The sequence below is a fragment of the Palaemon carinicauda genome, chromosome 23 (genome assembly GCF_036898095.1).
Source record: "Palaemon carinicauda isolate YSFRI2023 chromosome 23, ASM3689809v2, whole genome shotgun sequence".
In the NCBI taxonomy this organism is placed as follows: domain Eukaryota; kingdom Metazoa; phylum Arthropoda; class Malacostraca; order Decapoda; family Palaemonidae; genus Palaemon; species Palaemon carinicauda.
The window spans coordinates 60,378,360-60,405,860 of NC_090747.1; the positions used below are offsets into that span (position 1 = coordinate 60,378,360).

The following is a 27,501-nucleotide window of genomic DNA, read 5'->3' on the forward strand; positions in this document are numbered from 1 at the left end:
AAACTTGGTTCGTATTTGAGTGTATGAAAATCCACGCCAATTAATACATGTTAAGGTCAAAGGTCAAGCTCAAGCAAAAGGTCGTGATATAAGCTGCCGCGGCGGAGGTCTGCGCTCTACTGAGTGTCCCTCTAGTTTATAATCTGAATTACTCTGAGAATTTCAAGTAATTCTAAAGGACAGTCTTCGACATTCAATATCTTCATCCTGTATTTGTTACTTTTTATTTGTTATTGTTTTGATTATTTCTTCTTATTCCTTTTACCACTTTCTCCTTTCCTCTTATTCATCAATTGCATCTTTGTTTCATCCTTTTATTTCTTACTGTTTTTGTATTTTCCTTTTCCTATCTTGGTTTCAATCTTTGTCTTTTTTTATCTACGAATCCTTCCTTTCATTATTCATCCACTCCTTATTACTTCTCCCTATTCCCCTCTTCTTCATCTTTCCATTATCGTATCCTATATATGTTCCTTATTCGCCTTCTTCTTTCTCTCTTTCACCATCTCCTCAACTTTCTCTCTATTCTAATTCTCCTTTCATCTCTTCCTCATTTAAAGGTTTAAAGGTTTTAAATGTTCATGAATGGCAGAGGCAAGGGACAGTGACATTGCCCTATCAAGCAGGACAATGCCCTAGAGACTGACCATATATACATATGATCCATGCTAGGACCAAGGAAGGCCAGGCAATGGCTGCTGATGACTCGGCAGGTAGACCTATTGGCTCCCCCAAACCAACATCCTTAGCTCACAAGGAAGGTGAGGTTGCAATGACCAAAGGAACTAACAACGAGTTTGAGCAGGAATCGAACCCTAGTCTGGCGTTTACTAGTCAGGGACCTTACCACATAGGCTACCACAACCCTTAGATACTTTATTCTCATTTTCCTCCTCCTGAAAAGTTGTCTCTCTTTTCTAATGTATCCGTCTCTTTTCTTCATTTTCCTTATATTCTTCATTTTCTTTATATCATTCGTCTTCTATTCTCTACATATTTCCTCTCTTCTTTGCCTCATTTTCAACATTTTTCCATTTCTATCTATATCATTCCCCTCTTCCATTCCTTTTAGACATTTTTTTTCTATTTCCCTATACATCATCCCCTCCTTCACATTTTCTTACGAAATAAGTTTTTATTTCCTCTACATATTGTCATCCCTCTTCCCTTCATTTCAGACATTTTAGACATTTTAGACACTTTAGACATTTTAGACACTTTAGACATTTTAGACACTTTAGACATTTTTTTCATTTTTCTCTACATCATCCCCTTCTTCTTCAACTTTCCCTTACGAAATTACTCTTCTTTCCTCTACATATTTCCATCCCTCTATCCCTTCATTTTAGACATTTTAGATAATTTAGACATTTTTTTCATTTTCCTCTACATCATCCTCTTCTTCTTCACCTTTTTTTACGAAATTAGACTTCTTTCCCTGACATATTTCCATCCCTCTTCTCTTCATTTTAGACATTTTAGACACTTTAGACATTTTAGACATTTTCCTCTACATCATCTTTAGACATTTTAGGCATTTTCCTCTGCATCATCTTTAGACATTTTAGACACTTTAGACATTTTAGACACTTTAGACATTTTAGACATTTTAGACATTTTTTTTTTATTTTCCTCTACATCATCCCCCCTCCTCACATTTTTCAACTTCATTCCCAACTCACACTCCCTCCTGCCTGTCCAAAATCTAAAAATCTGCCTAACCAGATTCGTTATTGGGTTAATGAAGTTTGAAACTTCCAGCAAGGGAAGAGATTTAGGGCAGTGTGATAATGAGGAAAGCGATGAGGTTTTAATTCGCCTAGTGACGAGGGAGGTTTGAGTGGCCATGAGGAAATGAGAGAAATATTGATTCATTTTTAATTTAGTCATTATCATATACATTTAAATTCTATGTGAACTAGAGGTGCTACACGGTAGAGCGCAGACCTCCGCCGTGGCAGGTTGTTTCTCGACCCTTTTGCTTGACCTTGACCTTTGACCTGAACATGTATTAATTGGTGTGGATTTTCTTACACTCAAATATGAACCAAGTTTAAAGTCTGTGTGATAACAATGTCCAAACTTATGGCTGATTATGTGAATTGGATATTTTGCTTGACCGTGACCTTGACCTTTGACCTTGACCTAACGAAATTTATTTATTTCTAGGTTTTTACATAAAAGTAAATCCCTGCAAGTTTCCATTACTCTACGATTAAAGTTGTTACATGCATTGTGTGTATGTGTGAGAGAGAGGGAGAGTGTGAGAGAGAGAGAGAATGTATGTATGTATGCATTATATATATTTATATATATATATATAGAGAGAGAGAGAGAGAGAGAGAGAGAGAGAGAGAGTCAATTTTCTTTATAGTTTTCAATTCACTAATGATCTGCTTCTGTTCTCAAAACTCCTATCCCAACAAGCTAGCACCTGGGAGTGCCATGCAATGGCCGCTTAGCCATCCACGTAATACTCTTAACAACCCAACGATGAGGTTATTGGAATAGTTTTCAATTTTTTGGGGCTGCGAGAGTCCTCGAACTCTCTACCCTAGGATTGCGAGTCAGGGAGGTTTATAGTAATCTACCACTGTAATTATATATATATTATATATATATATATTATATATACATATACATATATATATATATATATATATGTATATATATATTTATATATATATAATATACATATATAAATATATACTATATATATGTATATGTATATGTATATACATATAATTTATTATAATATATATATATATATGATATATGTATATATATAATATATATATTTACACATATAAACATATATATATATATATATAGTATGTATAAATATATATATAATTTTTTTTGTATATATATATATATATGTTTGTATGTGTAAATATATATATATATATATATATAATATACATATACATATACATATACATATACATATTATAATATATATATATATATAATTTACACACATATATACATAATTATATATATATATATATATAAATATATTTATATATATTTATATATATATCATATATATATATATATATATATGTATATATATGTATATGTATATGTATATATATATATATGTATATGTATATATATATATATATATACTTAAATATATACATATATATATATATATATATGTGTGTGTGTGTATATATATATGTATATGCATATTTATATATATATATATGTATATATATTTACACACATATATACATAAATATATATATATATATATACTTAAATATATACATATATATAATATATATATATTAATAATGTATGTATATATATATATATATATATATGTATATGCATATTTATATATTTATATATTTACACATATAAACATATATATATATATATATATGTATATATATATAAAAAAATTATATATATACATATATATATATATATTATATATATAATTTCTTTCCGGTCATTCAAAGTGGCATTGCCATACGTATAACTACTTGGTCTCTCCCAATCCCTCGGCCAAGGAAAGGGGGGGAGTAGTCATACCCTGGTGATATGGGGTCCCCTAAGAGGTACACTTCGAAATGATAATCTCTCGCATATCTATGTGCGTGCGTGTGTATGTATATCTATCTAAATATTTATGTCATTTTTGACGGGCCGCGTACGCTAGGTTTCCTTATGACTCGGAAAAAAAATAACAAATTAATGAAAATTCCCCAAACGACATCATCTCGCATCCGACACTTTTTCTCCAAAATTGATCTCCTGATTGATTGATCGAAGGACTTTTGAGAGCCGGAGATTTATCATTCCATAGGAGGCTCTGTCCTTACCATTAATCATGGTAGCATTGCGTCGTGGAAGGGGGGGGAGGGGGGTTCGGGCCAGGGGGGGGACCTGTCAGAGTCCCTAATCAATTAGAAGGAAAGACAGAATTTGATGGATGCGTGATTCAGTTCATTGGCTTTATTTTTTATTATTTTATCTATTATTTTGATTTTTTCATTTATAGATATAAATTAATGAGAGAGAGAGAGAGAGACGAGAGAGAGAGAGAGAGAGAGAGAGAGTGTGTGAATATGTGTTAAGGACAAATAAATAATAATAATATAGATAGATAAATAATGATAATAATAAGGACGATAATTGTAATAATAATAATAGTAATAATATTGACAATGATAATAATAATAATAATAATAATAATAATAATAATAATGATAATAATAATAATAAATAATAATAATAATAAATAATAAATAATAATAATAATAATAATAATAATAATAATAATAATAATAATAATAAACGCCATGTCTTCAATATACCAAGCACTTGTCTTAAAGATAATTGCAAGAAAAAATGGAATTCATTGTACAAGAAGTTAAACAGTATCAGAACAGGCTAATGATACACAACAGAATGTCATGCTATACTTCAAATTTCTTCAACCAGCTATTGCCTGGCCCCCCTTGGTCCTAGCTTGGGTGGAGAGGGGATTGGTCGCTGATCATATATATGTATGGTTAGTCGCTAGGGCATCGTCCTTACCTTGGTATAGCATTGAGTTCAACGATTGAGATCAACTATGGTTAAGTGAGGATTAGTGTCTTCCAGTACAAACTCCTCAGATTGAACCAAAGTCCAAGTGTATAACCCAGTGTGTATCTCAAGTCTCCTCTATAGCACATCTCAGATACCTGGAACATTTTCCTATTTCCTTTTTCCAGAAAATCACAGGTTTCACATGGAAAAAAATACATTCCACTCACTAAGTGTAAAACCTATGCTTTCTTAACCTTAACTAAGCGGATTTGGTCACATAATACGTATGCCTCAGGAACAGCTGTAAAAAGATATTTTATGAGGACAAATCAAAACTAGTCATCAAGGACTATAAGCACCGTAGAGATTTCAGGCAAAATAAGCCACACCCCCTTATGACGTCATAGCTAATTCTGTAAATATATGTATGTAAAGTTGGAAATTTATAAGGGGATGTATGCTGACTGCTGCTAACGTGGGAGACAACGTCATTGGCTATGACGTCATCGGGGGGCGGGACTTATTTCTCCCGGAATCTTTGCAGTGGCCATAGGTGGCCATAAGAAGAGAGATAAGAACCAAGTCAAGCCAACGTCAAAGAAATGCTCTAGCGAATGTATGGTCTAGAACATGATTATTAACAACAGGTTCACCACTCTGGAGCAGGTTCAAATAGTCAGTCTCACTTTAGAAATGCCTCACAGACACGCCTCTATTCTTCACCTGTAGTTTTGAGCATATTAAAAGGTGTGCAAGTTTTGTGTTTGTATAATAAGCCAATTTATATATACATACATATCTGAGACTAGTGACTACACGTTTTGAACCCCTGTGATACCTGACGGTACTTCTAATGTAATATTGCTCGTAGAAATATCATACAGTAGGAAGCTGCCGGAAGGACCTTCCATCAGGACGACATGTATCTCACCCAGAAATAGATTTTTCCTATGTTAAAATCCGTTTCAATTCTGTGTGTTAAAAAGGTTTTGTACAAGAAATATCACATTATAGTCAACTAAAGCTTTTCCCGCTATGCAGTATTTCTTGAAAGCCGTTTCTAATTTCTACTGTCTTCTATGTCCTCCACTGTGAGATCTTTCTCCTCCATATGATATTCCTGTACAATAAATATCATATACCCATTTTATATAACTAAAAAGATATTATGTATATGAAATAACTCTTACCATTTAACGTTCATCACTATAGTACATTGTTTGATAAATTAAGAAAATTTCTGTTCACCTGGTTTGTAACAGACATTTGTCAGTAATTGAAAAATAGGCATAATTATTTTCAATTAAATAGAATGACCATAGGATAGGAGAAAAAAAAAAGCCAATTACAATTTAAGACATATCTGAGTATTATTCATAAATATACAGAATAATTCATTCCATCTGTTTGTATGGTCGCTATTCATTGTCAGTATGGCCGTTCCCCTCTTAGTAACCTTCAGAATACCAACCATTTTGTTTATCAATATGCTTTACTTTGCATTATGTTATAGAGAAGCCGACCTCTTGTCTAATCAACTAAGTTTCAATGCCTTCCAAGTCATTATAACTGTTAATTTTTCCCATTCAGTGATAATATATATATATATAAACTGTTTTGTTTAAGTTAGGTTAGGTTAGGGTAGGCTACGCTAGGCTAGGCTATGTTTTAAACTCTTCTTTGTCCGGTTTTATTGACATATATATATATAAACTGCTTTGTTTGGGTTAGGTTAGGTTAAGCTACACTAGGCTAGGCTAGACTAAGCTATGTTTTAAACCCTTTTTCGTTGCGCTTTATTAACAGATATATAAACTGTTGTTTAAGTTAGGTTAGGTTACGCTAGGCTAGGCTATGTTTTAAACCCTTCTCCGTCCCTCTTTATTAACCGATATATAAACTGCTGTTTAAGTTAGGTAAAGCTAGGCTAGGCTAGACTAGGTTTTAAACCTTTAAACAATTCTTCGTCCTGTATTTTATTCCTTACATAAAAACAATCATATAGCCAGCAAGTTATTCTATATTTCCCATACAGTCGTTTCCCCGCTTGTCAATCATAGGAATATCGACCTTCTCTTGCAAATCCATCTTTGTTCCGCGTTGAGTTCCAGCGATATCGAACGCCTTCCAAATGCGCTTATAGAATCTCAAACAGCGAGGACTGATCAAGCGAGCGTCCACCTTATCTGGAGATAACGACCTGTAATAAATTGTGGACTTTGTTTTATGCAATTTATTGTAGTTTTTTTGCTCATCTTCTATTTGTTTTTCTTTTTGTAAATGTGTCTTCATTTATATGAACTATTAGAATAATTTGTACATACAGTATATATATATATATATATATATATTCATATATATGTGCTTGTGTATATGTATAGATACATACTAATATATACATATATATACATATATATATATATATGTATGTATACATTATGTATATATATAATATGTATATATATAATATATATATAATATAATATATATACATAATAAATATGTATATATAATATATGTATGTATATAATATATATAATATATGTATATATGTATATATATATATATATATATATAATATATGTATATATATAAATATATATATATATATATATATGTATATATATATATATATATATATGTATAGATATATTATATATATATATATATATATGTATAATATATATCCATATATATATAGATATATATATATATATATGTATAATATATATACATGTATACATATATATGTATATATATATATATATATGTGTGTGTGTGTGTATATAATATATGAATATATATGTGTATATATATATTATATATAATATATGTATATATATATGTGTATATATATATAATATATATATATATATATATACATATGTATTATATATATACATATATCATATATATTATGTATATATTATATACATATTATATATATATACATATTATATATATACAGAATATATATATTTATATATATATATATATATATATATATATATATATTATACCTATCTTCCATGTTTCTACTTATTTATCTTATAATATCGTTAACTGCACATAGAAGTTCACTTTATGTTCGGCCAAAAAATAACCCACCCCAAATAAATAAAAAAAAATACTTCTAGACAAAATACTATCCACAATAAATAGCTCTGCTACTATCCACTATCTACTACTATCAATACTACCATTACTACTATCATCAACATCTGTATCTTTATTATAGCAGTGATTAAACTGCCACATATAGCTCTAATACTTATCTGCCACTGACTTCATTATCACGTAAGATCTGAAAATATGATTGAATGAATAATATATATTTTGTTATCATTCCGATTAGTTTATTAAAGGATTTTCGCTTTTACTAGTTAAGAGTAAAGATTCTCTCTCTCTCTCTCTCTCTCTCTCTCTCTCTCCATTGTTCCAGATCAACAAAAAATAATGTAATTCTATCTCTCTCTCTCTCTCTCTCTCTCTCTCTCTCTCTCCAGTGTTTCAGATCAACAAAAAATAATGCTCTCTCTCTCTCTCTCTCTCTCTCTCTCTCTCTCCAGTGTTTCAGATCAACAAAAAATTAATGCAGTCTCTCTCTCTCTCTCTCTCTCTCTCTCTCATCCCATTGTTTCAGATCAACAAAAAATAAAGGTCTCTCTCTCTCTCTCTCTCTCTCTCTCTCTCTCATCCCATTGTTTCAGATCAACAAAAAATAAAGGTCTCTCTCTCTCTCTCTCTCTCTCTCTCTCTCTCTCTTGTTCCAGATAAAAAAATAATGTAATTCTCTCTCTCTCTCTCTCTCTCTCTCTCTCTCTCTCTCTCTCTTGTTCCAGATAAAAAAATAATGTAATTCTCTCTCTCTCTCTCTCTCTCTCTCTCTCTCTCTCTCTTGTTCCAGATAAAAAAATAATGTAATTCTCTCTCTCTCTCTCTCTCTCTCTCTCTCTCTCTCTCTCTCTCGTGTTTCAGATCAACAAAAAATAATGCTCTCTCTCTCTCTCTCTCTCTCTCTCTCTCTCTCTAGTGTTTCAGATCAACAAAAAATAATGCTCTCTCTCTCTCTCTCTCTCTCTCTCTAGTGTTTTCAGATCAACAAAAAATAATGCTCTCTCTCTCTCCTCTCTCTCTCTCTCTCTCTCTCTCTCTCTCTCTCTTCCTGTTCCATTTACTAATCAAATTCCCACCAAATCTATATCCCCCAATATACCTATTTCATTGACCATACCATCTGTAACGCCAGATTCAATAAACATGAAAGCTAATTACCAGTAATGAGAGAAACAATACTGCTCACGACGAAGTTAATAATGATTCCAAGAATGCCAGTGTAGCAGTAACTGAGGTGGTAGATATTCCGTCCATCTGACCTGCGAAAAGAAGAAGATTTAAATTGGTTTATGTAATTGGGATGTTCGTGTATTTAATGGTAATTGTAATGCTCTAGTTGAGCTACGTTAAGGTAGGTTGAAATTGGATGGCTTGGTTATTTTGTAATTGGGAGGTTTGGTTGAGTTATTTTGTAACTGGGAGGATTGGTTGATTTATTTTGTAATTGGGAGGATTGGTTGACTTATTTTGTAATTGGGAGGTTTGGTTGAATTGTTTTGTAATTGGGAGGATTGGTTGAGTTATTTTGTAATTGGAAGGATTGGTTGATTTATTTTTGTAATTGGGATGTTTGATCGAGTTATTTTTTAACTGGAAGGGTTGGTTCACCTACTTTGTAATTGGAAGGTTTGGTCGAGTTATTTAGTAATTGGGAGGTTTGGTTGAGTTGTTTTGTAATTGGGAGGTTTGGTTGAGTTATTTTGTAATTGGAAGATCAGGTTAAGCTATTTTGTAATTGGAAGATCAGGTTAAGATAGTTTGTAATTGGAAGATCAGGTTAAGTTAGTTTGTAATTAGGGGGTCAGATTAATTTAGTTTGTAGCTGGAAGTTCGGGTTAAGCTATTTTGTCATTGGTAGATCATGTTAAGCTATTTTGTAATTGGTAATTTATATCAAGTTACTGTGTAACTAGAAAATCAGGTCAAGCTATCTTGTAATTGAAAGGTCAGGTTAAGCTATTTTGTAATTGAAAGGTCAGGTTAAGCTCTCTCTCTCTCTCTCTCTCTCTCTCTCTCTCTCTCTCTCTCTCTCTCTCTCTCTCTCTCTCTCTCTCTCTCTATATATATATATATATATATATATATATATATATATATATATATATATATATATATATATATATATATATATATATATATATCCTTCTGGTCACACTTGGTGGCATTACCTGACATATAACTACTTAGTCTCTCCCCTTCCCATGGGTAGGGGGAGAGGGAGTAGTCATACCCTGGTGAGAGGGGATACCCCTAGAGGACCGTGGGAGGGGTTAGGAAGGATTGAATCTGTGTGTATGCTTGTGTGTGCATATCTATCGAAATATTTATCCATCATTTTGACGGGTCGCGTACACTGGTAATAACAGTAATGCAGAAAACTATGTGTAACTAAGTCACCTTAGGTCAGTCTCTAAATCAGGATTTCGCGAGATATCATCTACGAAGACAGTTGGTCCCAAAAGTACGGATGGAAGAGATGGCTCCGTAGTGTTGGTCAAAGAATCCAGAGTCGAGTTGAGAAGAAGATGCAGATTTTGATCAGGGCAGTTTTCTGTTGACAACGGGAGCTTCTCTGGGTCTCCCTGGCCTATCACGAACTGGCCAATCACAAGCCACAAGTTGAAGAGCAGTGCTGTGATGTACCCGGCATATGCGCCCTGAGGGTTATAAGTTTGGAGTTTAGCAATGCATCATATTAAAGTTGTTGTTATAGTTATAATTAGTATCATCCCAATGATTGTTTATATAGCCTTTTCCTACTAAAATGCATCAAGTATCAAATGTGAAGAAACTAGCTAATAAGATAATGAAGAAAAAGACAAAGTAATATCTTACTCTACGAAAAGTAATTTATATTTAAAATATTGTTTTAGCGTATAGTAAAAGTTTGTGAACTCTACATTTAGTTATCTATAACTTCTAAACAGGAGAAACAAAAAAAGTCATTAGAATGTAGTTGGAAAATTACAAGTTTCGCCATAATTTCTAACATGGCAGGCAGAGCAATACACACATAGCAAGCGTGTTTAGTTATCAAGCTAATTAAAGGTTCCAGAAGGATGAAATCACTGTCTACAACACCATTTGTGCTCGCTCCACTTCCTCTGCAACGTTTACAATGATTTCAGAAGGCTTAAATCACTGGCAGCTCTTTCCTTAGACAACCTCTATAATGTTGATAATGCTTCCAGCAAGGTAAAATCACTGGCTACAAAAACCACAGGTCCATCTTCGGGATATAAAATACAAGTGATTGTGATAGGAGGAGAGCAGACAACTGTCAGAATATCAGAAAAGATGTGTGAGATGTGTAGCTATGAGGGTCAAACCAATGGTGTTAGACAATGCGTATTTTGGACAACTGGGTAGTTTATGCCCAAGTAAGGAAAACATTGTCTAATTAACTAGCCAGTGAAGCCTGATCATAATCAGCACTATACCAGAGATTGCAGTTAGTCTAAACCATTTCAGCCCAATAAAGGAAAAGCTTTTCAAGTCAGCAGAATTACTAGAGTCTGTGACGAGAGAAGCATTGTGAGATCTATATAATGTGAAGGGAAAGAAAAAATCTATTGATCTATGGTTTTTTGGGTGTAGCTAGAGGTTTTGGTTCCAGAGGAAGGAGTTAATGAAGACAACCCCCTTTCCCTTGCCCTGGTGAGAGGCGAGCAAAGCCCAATTACCCACAGGGGAGGGCCACTAAGAAATTCAATCACTTTTAAGTGCAGTTTTACTGTATACCTTCTAAGAATTTCAATATATACTTACAAATCTATTGTATGACCCTGCTTTGGAGGCCCAGGTGTGGGGGGCAGGGGCCATTTGATAAGTGACCTTTCCCCCTTTGCTCCCTATGCTATACCACTGAGTTGCTGTTAGGTAGTAAAAAAAAGCCTATGAACAATTGGACATAAGCCTGTTTAAGTCTCGCCCAGTCTTCCATCGAATAAAAGAAGGATTTTCCGGAAGATAGGCTCTATGAATACATTATTTACTGAAGAAAATGATTATAAAGACTCACCTCACAAGTACCCACGTACCTTCAGATTCACCCATGGTGCACACATGCCAGAGATGAAAATGCCCGTTACAGAACCGGTGAAGGCGTTCCCGACACTCGAGGAAACTTGCATTATGTTGCCCAGATACCCAGCCAGGAGGCCCACTCCAATACCAATGAGACCAGCGGCTGCAGCTGGAAAAAATTCAATGAATTTCAACATTAAAGAAAACAGCTCAGATAGAGAGGAGTTTGTGTCGTCGCTGATACCGGTAACAGCGTGATCAGCAATTTGTGACAAAAGGGTCAACAGTTTTTAGCATTTTATAATATATTAGGACTATTGGTTCTGTTCTATACACTTGTTACAATAAGTGTGTGGTGATAACGTTTATAGTGTCTATGCTTTCTTTCACACTTGGATACTAGTGTTCGCCACAGGTGTCCGCCACCGGTTACCTCAATCAAGCCTGTACCCTGCAACTAATGTCTCATAGACCCACAGCTCCTTTTCAATTTGAAGAACAGCGTCCAATGGAGGGCTCCTCCACGGTACTCCTTCCATCAAGCAGGCGTGGGTGTCAGTGAGCATGAGAGGCTGGCCAGTATGTGGCGGAGGTGCATACTGGTGGTTAAATAGGAAACCTTCCAATCAAAACAATGCTTTACAGTGAGTAGTGACAACTACTGGTTCTGCCTCTATAGTTGCAGCAAAGATTCTGGGCAAAATAAGGCCCACCCCTTAATGATGTCATAGCCAATCTTGTTGTCTCCCTGAAATAGGCTCCACCCCCTGTGACATCATAGCCAATCACGTTGTCTCCCTAGAATAAGCCCCACATCCTGATGACATCATAGCCAATCACGTGGTCTCGCTGGCATAAGCTCCACCCACTGATGACACCCTAACCAATCATGTTGTCTCCTAAATTAGCAGCGGTCACAATACATCCCTTTACAAATTTCAAACTATAAAAACGTATAACTTTAAGGGGATGTATTGTGATCGCTGTTAACGCGGGAGACATTATTGGCTATGACGTCATCATGGGGTGGAGCTTATTTTACCCAGAATCTCTGCAGTGCAGTAATTAGTAGGAGCGAGACATTGAAATGATAGTTTCCTGGTTGGGACCCTGCAGTGGCCTAGTATGAAAGTGTCCGTTGGAAACTGTGGGGGGCAAATAGTGTCCTAGTGTGAAATAGGGCTTATTGTTCTTAGAATATTTTATTTCAGATGTTCATTAATAATTTGGAGTATTTATTTCCCTATTTATTTCCTCTCTAGGCTATTTTTCCCCTGTTGTAGCCCGTGGGCTTATAGCATCCTGCTTTTCCAAGTAGTGTTGCAGCTTAGCTAATAATAATAATAATAATAATAATAATAATAATAATAATAATAATAATAAACATTGTAAATGTTTTTCATGAAAAATCACAAAGTACAAAGCTGAAATATATTAATATGATATCAAACTATTTTCACTACAGGAAGGGTATACCATCCACAAGGAAAATTGCTTAGCACACTGTAGGCAGAACATAAGGTTCTATACAGCTGCAGTGCTTTGTCTGTTTTTTTCTTTTATTTATTCATTCCATTCCTATTTGTATATTTCCTCCTATAAGCAGTTATCCTACTCATCTTTAAGTCTTAGTTTGTGTTCTGGCAGAATTTCATTACACTAATTCATGATAATAATAATAATGGCCAAGCTTTTTTTGATAAACAAATCATTTTGATGTATATCAAACCATTATGGAATACTGATAGGACCAATTAATGTACAAAACTCCACTGGTCAAACTCGATTTATCATTAATAGTTTGACAAATTTTGGAATTAACTAAATTATGTGATTTGGTGATTACAATTTCATGTTTAATGAAGTATTCTATCATCAAACGATTTTTATGGCAATGCAGGTTTTAACTCCAAGGATGGAAGTTTATATATATATATATATATATATATATATATATATATATATATATATATATATATATATATATATGCATATATATATACATATATATATATATATATATATATATATATATATATATATATATATATATATATATATATATATATTATATATATATATATTATATACATATATATATATATATATATATATATATATATATATACATTACACACATATATAAGCATATACATATATATATATATATATATATATATATATATATATATATATATATATGAAACCTCTAATACTTTGACTGGTCACCTGATCAATTCATTCCGGATCTTATCTTTTTTGTGACACCACATATCCCCCTCATTTTAATAACAATTACTATCTATTAGTTATGGGTGAACTACGACAAGATGAGAATTAACCAATGGAATACTTATTCTTAATGCCTAATAAAAAAGAAAGCTATCAAGCTATTGATAGTAGCTAACAATAGAAATATTTTGTATAATAGCAAACTAGCAAAAGACTGACAAATGCAGAATCACTGGCAGTTCTTTACCCAGGCAGCCTGTATAATAATAACACTTCCAGAAAGCTAGAATCACTGGCAGTTCTTTTCCTAGACAACCTCTACAATGTTCATAAAGCTTCCAGAAGGCTAGAATCACTGGCTACAAAACCACATGCACTCGCGAAAGACTGTGATAATTGCAGAAGAATTATACAACTAGTTTGATAATACTAACAAACCATTTTGATGACTCTTGTGGCATTGACATCCGTAATATCCTTGAAGATCTTCAGGTCCTTCAGGATGTCCTCCCACAGGAGGCAAGCCACAGAATTCCCAGAGGAAGACAAGGAGCTGAAGAAAGGAGAGAAGAACAGATGGTCACTTAACACAGATAGGGAAGAAAAGTGTATATTTTTGCTCAGTGGCACCGTTTTCTGTTGCTTATGGGTAACTGAAGGCGTTTTGTGACACTAAAATTTATCAGAAAATGTTATCATATGACATTAGAAAGTAATTTGAAATTTATCTAGAGAGTAACAGAAAACTTTTTCATAAGACACAAGAAGTTTACAGAAAACGTTATCATAAGACACTAGAAAATAACTGAGCACACCTTTCGACCTCCAAAACTCATTTAAGCACACCTTCCGACCTCCAAAACTCATTTGAGCACACCTTTCGACCTCCAAAACTCATTTGAGCACACCTTTCGACCTCCAAAACTCATTTGAGCACACCTTTCGACCTCCAAAACTCATTTGAGCACACCTTCCGACCTCCAAAACTCATTTGAGCACACCTTTCGACCTCCAAAACTCATTTGAGCACACCTTTCGACCTCCAAAACTCATTTGAGCACACCTTTCGACCTCCAAAACTCATTTGAGCACACCTTTCGACCTCCAAAACTCATTTGAGCACACCTTTCGACCTCCAAAACTCATTTGAGCACACCTTTCGACCTCCAAAACTCATTTGAGCACACCTTCCGACCTCCAAAACTCATTTGAGCACACCTTTCGACCTCCAAAACTCATTTGAGCACACCTTTCGACCTCCAAAACTCATTTGAGCACACCTTTCGACCTCCAAAACTCATTTGAGCACACCTTCCGACCTCCAAAACTCATTTGAGCACACCTTCCGACCTCCAAAACTCATTTGAGCACACCTTCCGACCTCCAAAACTCATTTGAGCACACCTTTCGACCTCCAAAACTCATTTGAGCACACCTTTCGACCTCCAAAACTCATTTGAGCACACCTTCCGACCTCCAAAACTCATTTGAGCACACCTTTCGACCTCCAAAACTCATTTTAGCACACCTTTTGACCTCCAAAACTCATTTGAGCACACCTTCCGACCTCCAAAACTCATTTGAGCACACCTTCCGACCTCCAAAACTCATTTGAGCACACCTTTTGGCCTCCAAAACTCATTTGAGCACACCTTCCGACCTCCAAAACTCATTTGAGCACACCTTTCGACCTCCAAAACTCATTTGAGCACACCTTCCGACCTCCAAAACTCATTTGAGCACACCTTCCGACCTCCAAAACTCATTTGAGCACACCTTTCGACCTCCAAAACTCATTTGAGCACACCTTCCGACCTCCAAAACTCATTTGAGCACACCTTCCGACCTCCAAAACTTACCTAAGCACACGTTCGACATGCAAAAATCACATGAGCACACCTTTTGACCTCAAAACTCACCTGAGCACTCCCCCATACACAGCTGCTACGAAGAGTCCAGCCATGCCAGTCAGATGTGAGAGCTTATCGAGCACCAGATAAGGCAGAATCTGATCCGGTTTCTCGATTCTTCCAGAAGTCCAAGGGTCACAGTCGCTGTACGTGGCATAGGCCACGACTCCCGAGAAGAAGAAGGTGAGCCAAAGGGCGTGGAGACCCACCAGGAAGAATGTGCAAAGCCTGGAGAAGAAATGAGGGTTGATCAGTTTCGTAAGATTGTCTGCTAAGAAATATTGGAGAATGAAGAGTTAAAGGGTAAATAGTTTGAAGATGGTAGTTCTGGCAACTGATATTTTCAAGATTAAAAAGAGAAAAAGAAGAATAAGACGAAGAATTAAACACACAGGTACCAATATAATGGCGAAAAGTCAAATATCAAGTAATATTTCATTAATATAAAACCTTAAATTAACATTTATGTGCTTGTCTTCACAAAGCTGTTAACAAGGTTTCTTATTGTTGCTGCAAAAAGAATGAAACAGCTCTGGCATAGTTCAGTAAGAGATTGTGGCACTATAGTTATGCTTTACTGTGTCTTCAGGTAGTGTACTATCCATTCTCACTTGCGGTCGACCAGCCTAGGGCTAGCTTCATAAACTACTAAGAGGACTGACTAGGCTATATAGAGTGAAGATAGCTTACATTTCTGGCATAATTCAGTAAGACATTGTGGCACCATAGTTATACATTTCTACATCTTCTGGTAGTATACTATCCATTCACACTTACAGTCGACCAGACTAGGGCTAGCTCCATAAACTACTAAGAACACTGACTAGGCTATATAGAACGAAGATAGTTTACATTTCTGGCATAATTCAGGAGGACATTGTGGCACCATAGTTATACATTTCTACATCTTCTGGTAGTATACTATCCATTCACACTTACAGTCGACCAGACTAGGGCTAGCTCCATAAACTACTAAGAACACTGACTAGGCTATATAGAACGAAGATAGTTTACATTTCTGGCATAATTCAGGAGGACATTGTGGCACCATAGTTATACATTTCTACATCTTCTGGTAGTATACTATCCATTCACACTTACAGTCGACCAGACTAGGGCTAGCTCCATAAACTACTAAGAACACTGACTAGGCTATATAGAACGAAGATAGTTTACATTTCTGGCATAATTCAGGAGGACATTGTGGCACCATAGTTATACATTTCTACATCTTCTGGTAGTATACTATCCATTTCAATTTACCGTCGACCAGCCTAAACGCCCTTCCACAGGAGGGACAAATGCACGGCGGGCAGACACTGTTACCAATTTCCTTGTATGGGTAACAATCACGAGACGATCACGAGTGTGGATGATGTCATAGACGAGGAAACAGCGGGCAAACAATCAAAGTGCCCGTGCCCATTGTTGGAGCACTGGATGAGCCCCTGACTATGGTCAGACGCAACTCTTGACTGCATTCTGCTCTTTCCCTGTGTTTGGCCCATGTCATACGTTCGCCTCTTTGAGCCTACTGACTTCCTTGGACTGTTTGATCTGGTAACACTGTTTCAAAGCGAAATGATTACGGGCAAATCAGTGCCCACCCTACATTTGCCCTCCGTGTGGAAGGGCCTTAAAGCCAGCTTCATAAACTACTAAGGAAACTGAGTACTCTAAATAGAATAAAGATAGCTTAGAGTAGTCCTAGGGTATGTAGAACTCTTCCGTGGTAAGAGATTAATATTTCAATCAATTTTCTACTGTTAGAATACACTTGTTGAGTATCCACCAATATCTAACCGAAGAGAATATATCTGAACTCCAAAATCAAAAAATTGTTTTTTAGTCTTGGGTAGTGCCATAGCCTCTGTACCATTGTCTTCTGCAGTCTTAGGGTAGAGTTCTCTTGCTTGAGGGTACACTTGGGCACATTATTCTATCTCATCTCTCAGCCTCTTGTTATTTTGAAGTTTTTTCAGTTTATATATGTAACATTTATTTTAATGTTATTATTCTGAAACATCTCTTGTAGTTTATGTCCTTAATTCCTCTCCTTACTGGGTTATTTTCCATGTTGGAGCCCTTGGGCTTATAGCATCCTGTTTTTACAATTAGGGTTGTAGATAAGCAAGTAAAAATGATAATAATAATAATAATGATAATAATAATAAAGAAATGGAAGAGCCCCATGTACAGCTGGACACAGGAATTCCTGTTACACCCTGCTCGGAGGAACTACACCCAGCTACACCATTGCTGCGCAGCGAGTTCCAGTGTTTAGCCCTGCCCACTACCTCTAGCCAGCTCTCCTTACACTATCTGTTTGGTTATTTGCTGTGAAGTAAGGGAGTGAAAGGGTGCATGTCTTTGGAGCAAGTTGTACCAGAGATTCCTGTGTCTAACTGTACATAAGATATAATAGTAATAGAAATAATCATTTAAATAACAGTAATAATTATCATTTGAATAAAATTTATAATAAAGAGATGGCTGATAATTTATAATAAGAACCACATCAATTATGAAAACAACAACTAGAGGGGCACTCAGTAGAGCGCAGACCTCCTCCATGGCAGCTTACTTCTTGACCAGCTTACTTCTTGACCAGCTTACTTCTTGACCTTTTGCTCAACCTTGACCTTGACCTTTGACCTTAACATGTATTAATTGGCATGGATTTTCATACACTCAAATATGAACCAAGTTTGAAGTCTCTGTGACAATGATGTCCAAACTTATGGCTTTTTACGTGAATTGGACATTTCTCGACCTTAGACCTTGACCTTTGACCCTGACCTTCCAAAATCTAATCCTTTCCAGCATTTTACATAACAGTTTATCCGTGAAAGTTTAATTACTCTAAGGTTTAAATTGTGGCCAGGATGCTGTTCGCAAACAAACAAACACACAAACAGTGGTTAAAACATAATTTCGTTGGCGGATGTGTGATAATCGTTACCTTTTAGACAATGTCAGAGTCGAGACTGAGGCAAACCTCTGGTAGGTAGTTTGATTAAGTCCAATCCAGGCAACCATATTATAGAAGCCTTGAACCTGCACTGACCAGAAGGTGTGACGAACCAAGGGGTCTGTGCTCATGCTGCAAAATAAATCATATTTTATGAGTAATTTGCATCATATTAGGTAGAAGTAAAAGGTTATTATTAGTTCTTCTATGTACGTTTATATATGTATCTATAAAAATACATTATTATTATTATTATTTTCATTGTTCTTTGTTTTTTTTTTCTTTCTTTTTTAGAATTTGAATATATTCTTGATGGTATTGTTGTCACAGTAAATTATTATTATTATTATTATTATTATTATTATTATTATTATTATTATTATTATTATTATTATTATTATTATCATTATTATTATTTTGACAAAATATACCTCTACATTTTCTGTTCTTTTATAAATATATAACTTATAAATTGAACATTTTTTACACTTACAACTACCTAAAGTTCAAAATATTTTCTAGCAAACGTTTGCAACTCATAGGAATCAATCATTGCCAACAACACCAGACAAATAAACTCAATTTATTTTGCAAGAAAAGGTAATGAAAATTATGAATATAAAACTACAAATAAGATTTAATTCTTCAATCTTTAAAAATATTTGGCAACGAAAACACAATCAACTTCTTGAAGACAATAAATTAATCATTTAAAATTCATGAAATAAGAAGTAAAGTACGAACTGGCAACTGAGCGATCTGAAAATTTATCAGTCTTTGCTATATAGTTTTCAAAACCCAGCAAAAATAATTTTAGAAATATCCTACTTTTTATATAATATTTAAAGCATGTTATATAAGTTTTAAAATTCTTAGATATAAGTATATAGTACTTACTTGAAGAATTCTAATCTTCCACCTTCCTTGTTAATCTGGTAAACGTTGGCAACCCCACCGAGATCAACAATGCAGACGACTACAGCCACGAGTACACCAAGGAACATCATAATCGTTTGGATCACGTCCGTGTAAACAACTGCTTTTACTCCACCCTTAAAATGAAATAAAAAATATATACAGTATATATATATAGAACTGGAATATCATTCACAAGTGCAGATCTCCACCACGGCAGCTTATTACTCGAAACCAGCTGGCCTTGGGGTTAATTCGTTCGAATATCAAATATATAAATATTTATTTTTTAAACTATAACAAAAAAATTATGATTCATATACACACAAACATAAAATATTTTCCCTCTACAAGTAGAATTCAAGAAGTAAATGCTCACGAAAAAATAAGTTTTAATAATAGAAATTATTGTATCTATCAAATATATACACAATTTTTGTTTGGAAATTATAAAAAAAAAATATCAATTATATAGACAAACACAAGAAAAATTCTTCTACCACACTAAAAATCAGTTTAAAAAGTATAATTCAAGAAATGCTAATAAAAATAAACCCATAATAATACCAACAATATTATATCTATCAAATATATTCACATTTTTTTTTTCAATCATAACAAAAAAAACTATATCAATCATATATACCCAAACACATGAAAAAAAAATTTACCTAAAACTCAAATCAACAAAATAAACTTTAACTAAAAAACTCCAAACACCCAGAAACCAAACACCTAAACTCTACACTTACGACAGTAATGTAAAAAGTACAAATTATCCCCATGATGCAGATGGAGGAATAAGTGGAGAGGTTTGTGACCGTAGAGAGAGTGAGAGAGGGAGCGTAGAGGTACAATCCCATGTGAGTGAAGTTCATGAAGACCGAACAGAGTGTAGCGAACTTCCTCAGGCGCTCTGACCCAAAGCGAAGGTTGATGTACTGTAGGGAGATATTCGAGAGATTTTAAAGTGGTGTTGGGATGTTATAGTAGATATGGGATTTGTGTGTGAGATATTTGTCTTGGCTATGTGTGTTTGTGTGTGTGTATATATATACATATATATATATATATATATATATATATATATATATATATATATATATATATATATATATATATTATGTATATATATATATATATATATATATATATATATATATATATATATATTATGTATATATATGTATATATATATATATATATATATATATATATATATATATATATATATATATATATATATATATATATATATATTATGTATGTATGTAGATATATTATGTATATATATATATATATATATATATATATATATATATATATTATGTATATATATGTATATATATATATATATATATATATATATATATATATATATATATATATATATATATATTATGTATGTATGTAGATATATTATGTATATATATATATATATATATATTATGTATGTATGTATATATATTATGTATATATATATATATATATATATATATATATATATATATATATATATATATATGTATATTATGTATGTATAGATAGGTGTGTGTGTGTATACCTGCTAATACATCATGAATAAATACATGTACAGGACCATACAAAACATAAATAAAAAGTGTTTCTGCTTCCGATCATTAGATAAGATACAATTTCTTTGAATGAAAGGATTATCATATAGAAAGAGACAGAATTTGTATTTCTCTAAAATTACATTTGAAGTAAAAGTTCTTTTTTTAATTTAGAGAAAATATGTATTTTTCGTAATTAATCTAAATTCCGTTTTTTTTTTTTTTTTTTTTTTTTTTTTTAATTATGGTGATCAGAGTTTTCGTCTTTCCAGTTAACTAGAATTTAATAATACATCTATTCTAACTTATTTTTATTAATTTTGATATATTTCTAAAGATATTATAATCAAATAACCTTTTCCGGGTGTCAAAATTTACATTGATTAAAATCTCTCTCTCTTTTTCGCTTTTGACAAGTTTTGATATAATTTCTATCAAATCTTATATAAAAAAATTCATACTTCAAGTAAACGTTTGTAAACGTTTCCTTAAATAAGCTTTTCTTAAATAAAAGTTTCTTTGAATAAGTTTCTTAAGTTACTTAAATAAAAGCTTTTCAAATAAACGTTTCTTAATAAACGTTTCCTTAAATATACGTTCCTTAATTAACCTATTCTTTAAATAAACATATCTTTAAATAAACGTTTCTGAAATAAACGTTCCCTTGGATAAACGTTTCTTTAAATAAACGTTTCTTGAATAAACGTTTATTTAAATAAACGTTTCTTTAAATAAACGTTTCTTTACATAAACGTTTTCTTAAACGTTCCCTTAAATAAAAGTTTCCTTGTGTAAACGCTCCTTTAATTAAACGTTTCCTTAAATAAACTTTCCCTTAAATAAACGTTTCCTTAAATAAACATTCCCTTCAATAAACGTTTCTTTGAATAAACGTTTACTTAAATAAACTTTTCCTGAAATAAAAGTTTCCTTAAATAATTAACCTATTCTTTAAATAAACATATCTTTAAATAAACGTTTCTGAAATAAACGTTCCCTTGGATAAACGTTTCTTTAAATAAACGTTTCTTGAATAAACGTTTATTTAAATAAACGTTTCTTTAAATAAACGTTTCTTTACATAAACGTTTTCTTAAACGTTCCCTTAAATAAAAGTTTCCTTGTGTAAACGCTCCTTTAATTAAACGTTTCCTTAAATAAACTTTCCCTTAAATAAACGTTTCCTTAAATAAACATTCCCTTAAATAAACGTTTCTTTGAATAAACGTTTACTTAAATAAACTTTTCCTGAAATAAAAGTTTCCTTAAATAATTAACCTATTCTTTAAATAAACATATCTTTAAATAAACGTTTCTGAAATAAACGTTCCCTTGGATAAACGTTTCATTAAATAAACGTTTCTTGAATAAACGTTTATTTAAATAAACGTTTCTTTAAATAAACGTTTCTTTACATAAACGTTTTCTTAAACGTTCCCTTAAATAAAAGTTTCCTTGTGTAAACGCTCCTTTAATTAAACGTTTCCTTAAATAAACTTTCCCTTAAATAAACGTTTCCTTAAATAAACATTCCCTTAAATAAACGTTTCTTTGAATAAACGTTTACTTAAATAAACTTTTCCTGAAATAAAAGTTTCCTTAAATAATTAACCTATTCTTTAAATAAACATATCTTTAAATAAACGTTTCTGAAATAAACGTTCCCTTGGATAAACGTTTCTTTAAATAAACGTTTCTTGAATAAACGTTTATTTAAATAAACGTTTATTTAAATAAACGTTTCTTTAAATAAACGTTTCTTTACATAAACGTTTTCTTAAACGTTCCCTTAAATAAAAGTTTCCTTGTGTAAACGCTCCTTTAATTAAACGTTTCCTTAAATAAACTTTCCCTTAAATAAACGTTTCCTTAAATAAACATTCCCTTAAATAAACGTTTCTTTGAATAAACGTTTACTTAAATAAACTTTTCCTGAAATAAAAGTTTCCTTAAATAAACGTTTCTTGAACAAACTTTTCCTTAAATAAACGTTTCCTTAAATCAACATTCCCTTATACAAGCGTTTCTTTGAATAAACTTTTCCTTAAAAGTTTCGTTAAATAAACGTTTACTTAAATAAACGTTTCCTTAAATTAACATTTCCTTAAATAAACGTTTCTTCAAATAAACATTTCCTTAAATAAACATTTCTTCAAATAAACGTATCCTTAAATAAACATTCCCTTAAATAAACTTTTCCTTGAATAAATGTTTCTTTGAATAAACGTTTACTTAAACTTTTCCTTAAATAAAAGTTTCCTTAAATAAACGTTCCCTTAAATAAACGTTTTCCTTCAATAAGCATTTATTCAAATAAACGTTCACTTAAATAAACGTTTTCCTTCAATAAGCATTTCTTCAAATAAACGTTCCCTTAAATAAACGTTTTCCTTCAATAAGCATTTCTTCAAATAAACGTTCACTTAAATAAACGTTTTCCTTCAATAAGCATTTCTTCAAATAAACGTTCACTTAAACGTTCCCTCACCTCGTTAGCAGAAACGATTTTCAGCGGATACAGAATTGGCAGAATGAGCAGCTGGACAGTAAACGTTCCGTAGACGCAACCCAATAAGCTGAGAATCAACTGCGTGCCATAGAAGTACATTTCGGTCGCTAATCCTGAAAATAATACATCTATTATGAGCCTTAAAGGCTTATGAGAGGCAAGGGGCATGACAGTGTCAAACTGGGCATTTAAACACACGCCTGGTGATCGCCTGACTAATGCTCGAGTCCCGCTCAAGGTCGATAGTTTCTTGTGTCTATAACCTCAACATTCTTGTGAGATAAGGATAGGGTTATTTGGGGAGCTTAAAGATCCATCTGCTGAGTCATCAGTAGCCATTGCCTGGGCCTCCCTGGTTGTAGCTTGAGTGGAGAGGGAGCTTGGATGCTGATCATATGTATATATATATATATACAGTCTCTAGGGCATTGTCCTGCTTGCTAGGGCATTGTCACTGTCCCTTGCCTCTTCTATTCAAGAGCAGCCTTTAAACCTTTTAAACCTATGCTAAGACCAGGAAAGGTCAGCTAATGGCTGCTGATGACTCAGCAGATTGACATGTAGTCTTCATCCCTAGCTCACTCAAAAGAGCACTGAGAAATTAACCAATTGTACATATGATCAGTACCTAAGCTAGGACCAGGGGAGGGCAGCCAATGGCTGCTGATGACTCACAATGACTATGAAGTTTCAGACACCACTCGAACTATTGGTCCTGAGCCTGGCTCGAACTCCTGACTCACTGATTGCGAGACAGGTACATTTCTAATTAATTAATTAAGTTAGAATTTTAAGTCTTGTAAAGTTGTGGAATTAAGACGAAGGAAGATAAGTTTGATATCACACCAGAGAACAATGAAAGGGGAAGATTTACCGAGTTAAGGCAGTCGAACAAAGTCTGAACATAAGTGAACATTTGAACTAAGCAAAGCTTCAAATAGATTAAAAGTTTGATCAAATCAAGGCATCGCCCTGTATGTTAGTTAAGTAATTGGGTAAGAATATAAATCAATTGTGATTAAAACTTGGAATAAGTTGGGAGAGTTTGGAAGGATATTAGATCTTTATAAACTCAATGGATATTAGATCTTTATAAACATAATGGATATCAGATCTTTATAAACTCAATGGATATCAGATCTTTATAAACTCAATGAATATTAGATCTTTATAAACATAATGGATATTAGATCTTTATAAACTCAATGGATATTAGATCTTTATAAACTTAATGGATATTAGATCTTTATAAACTCAATGGTTATTAGATCTTTATAAACTCAATGGATATTAGATCTTTATAAACTCAATGGATATTAGATCTTTATAAACATAATGGATATCAGATCTTTATAAACTCAATGGATATCAGATCTTTATAAACTCAATGGATATTAGATCTTTATAAACATAATGGATATTAGATCTTTATAAATATAATGGATATTTGATCTTTATAAACATAATGGATATCAGATCTTTATAAACTCAATGGATATCAGATCTTTATAAACTCAATGGATATTAGATCTTTATAAACATAATGGATATTAGATCTTTATAAACATAATGGATATTTGATCTTTATAAACTCAATGGATATCAGATCTTTATAAACTCAATGGATATCAGATCTTTATAAACTCAATGGATATTAGATCTTTATAAACTTAATGGATATTAGATGCTTATAAACTTAATGGATATTAGATCTTTATAAACTCAATGGATATTAGATCTTTATAAACATAATGGATATTAGATCTTTATAAACATAATGGATATTAGATCTTTATAAACATAATGGATATCAGATCTTTATAAACTCAATGGATATCAGATCTTTATAAACTCAATGGATATTAGATGCTCATAAACTTAATGGATATTAGATCTTTATAAACTAATTGGATATTAGATGCTTATAAACTCAATGGATATTAGATCTTTATAAACATAATGGATATCAGAGCCTTATAGAAAGATAGGAACTTACAATAAAAAATAAATGAGGAAGGTAAAGAATAGCAAATAAGCAAAGGAAAATTGTTTCTTGTATAGAGTAACAAGAAAAATGTATGGAAATAGATTGAAGATGTTAAAATAGATATGTATTTATTTGAACTAAATAAGTAAATAGCCAGTAAATTGAGGTAAAAAAGGTCTTAAATTTTATGTTAAATAAATCTCTAAATATGTAAAACCAGAGGGGCACTCAGTCGAGTGCAGACCTCCACCGCTGGTCTTTCTCGACCTTTAGCTCGACCTTGACCTTTGACTTTAAGTATTAATTGGCGTAGATTTTCATAAACTCAAATATTAACAAATTTAGAAGTGTCTGTGACAACGATGTTCAAACATATGGCTGATTACGTGAATTGGACATTTTGCTTGACCGTGACCCTAACCTTTGACCTTGAACTTCCAAAATTTAACCATTTCCAGCTATTTACTTTACAGTTAATCCCTGCAAGTTTCATTACTCTACGATTAAAATTGTGGCCAGGAAGCTGTTCGCAAACAAACACACACACACAAATTACAAACTCACATATACGAAAACATAACCTCCTACCAACTTCGTTGGTGGAGGTAATAAATCCCTAAATAATATATAAAATAAAGTATATAAAACGTCATACTTTTTAGTTAATTATCCATAATATATAAAACAAAGTATATAAAATTTCATAGTTTCCAGGTGAATTATAAAAACAATTTTTTTCTCACCCAGAATCGAAATGGCAGATATGACACCCCCCAGAAGAGAGACTGCGACGGGAATAGGAGACATCTGGCGACCTCCCAGGAGGTACTCCTGAGTAGAGCTGTTACCCCTGCCTCTGAGGGCACTGTAGATGCCAATGCCCAGAGATACCACGAGTAAGGAGGAGAATAATACCCAGTCGACCACTCCTAACTTCTTCGACTCGAAGTCGTCCATGGTGGGTTGGTACCTGAAGATGAATTTCAGTTTCAATGTTTTTTTATGTAAGAATAGAGAAAAAACAGTTGAGGTTTACGATGCTCTCTCTCTCTCTCTCTCTCTCTCTCTCTCTCTCTCTCTCTCTCTCTCTCTCTCTCTCTCTCTCTCTCTCTCTCTCTCTCTCTCTCTCTTAAAAGATTAGAATACTCACAGTTTTACTAATACTGGTTTTCTCTATGTATCCAAAATGACAGTAGTTTTTTTCTACTCTGAAATGATAATTATTCTCTCTCTCTCTCTCTCTCTCTCTCTCTCTCTCTCTCTCTCTCTCCTCTCTCTCTCTCTCTCTCTCTCTCTCTCTGACATAAGAAATAGTTTTAAGTTGCTTCACCTCTGTTGTTGAAAAAATATTATTTAGACTAGATTTTTCTCTTTTATATTATCCAGCGTAATTTTCTCACATTCCAAAATATTTTTGCATAAAGTGACTCATTTGAAACTAGAAAAGAGAGTTTTGAGTTGTTCTTACCATATTACTCATGAAAAAGACAATTTTTTCTTTAATATTGTGGTAATTGTGGCATAATTAACACAGAAATTTTTAAAATATAGGGTAATATTGTTTGACACAAATTGAAAACACAATAAGATTTTATTTTAAACACATGACATGAAACAAAATTTAGCTTTTTTCTAATAATGTCTTGAACTGAGTAAAATGTCTATTTAATTTTGCAATAATTGTAAACTTAAAAAACATGATTTTAATCAGA

General features: G+C 32.8%; 1 protein-coding gene across 1 annotated transcript; it reads right to left on the reverse strand.

Annotated features, from left to right (window-relative positions):
• Positions 1–6,561: 6,561 nt before the first annotated feature.
• Positions 6,562–26,822, reverse strand: LOC137617610 (sodium-coupled monocarboxylate transporter 2-like). Its single transcript, XM_068347616.1, has 11 exons — positions 26,533–26,822; positions 23,782–23,915; positions 20,472–20,660; positions 19,702–19,856; positions 18,796–18,936; positions 15,843–16,061; positions 14,358–14,476; positions 11,706–11,860; positions 10,063–10,322; positions 8,824–8,924; positions 6,562–6,734 (listed from the first exon to the last, which is right to left on the reverse strand). The coding sequence occupies exons 1-11, from the start codon at positions 26,744–26,746 to the stop codon at positions 6,562–6,564; spliced, it is 1,860 nt and encodes a 619-aa protein (XP_068203717.1). The 5' UTR covers positions 26,747–26,822.
• Positions 26,823–27,501: the final 679 nt, after the last annotated feature.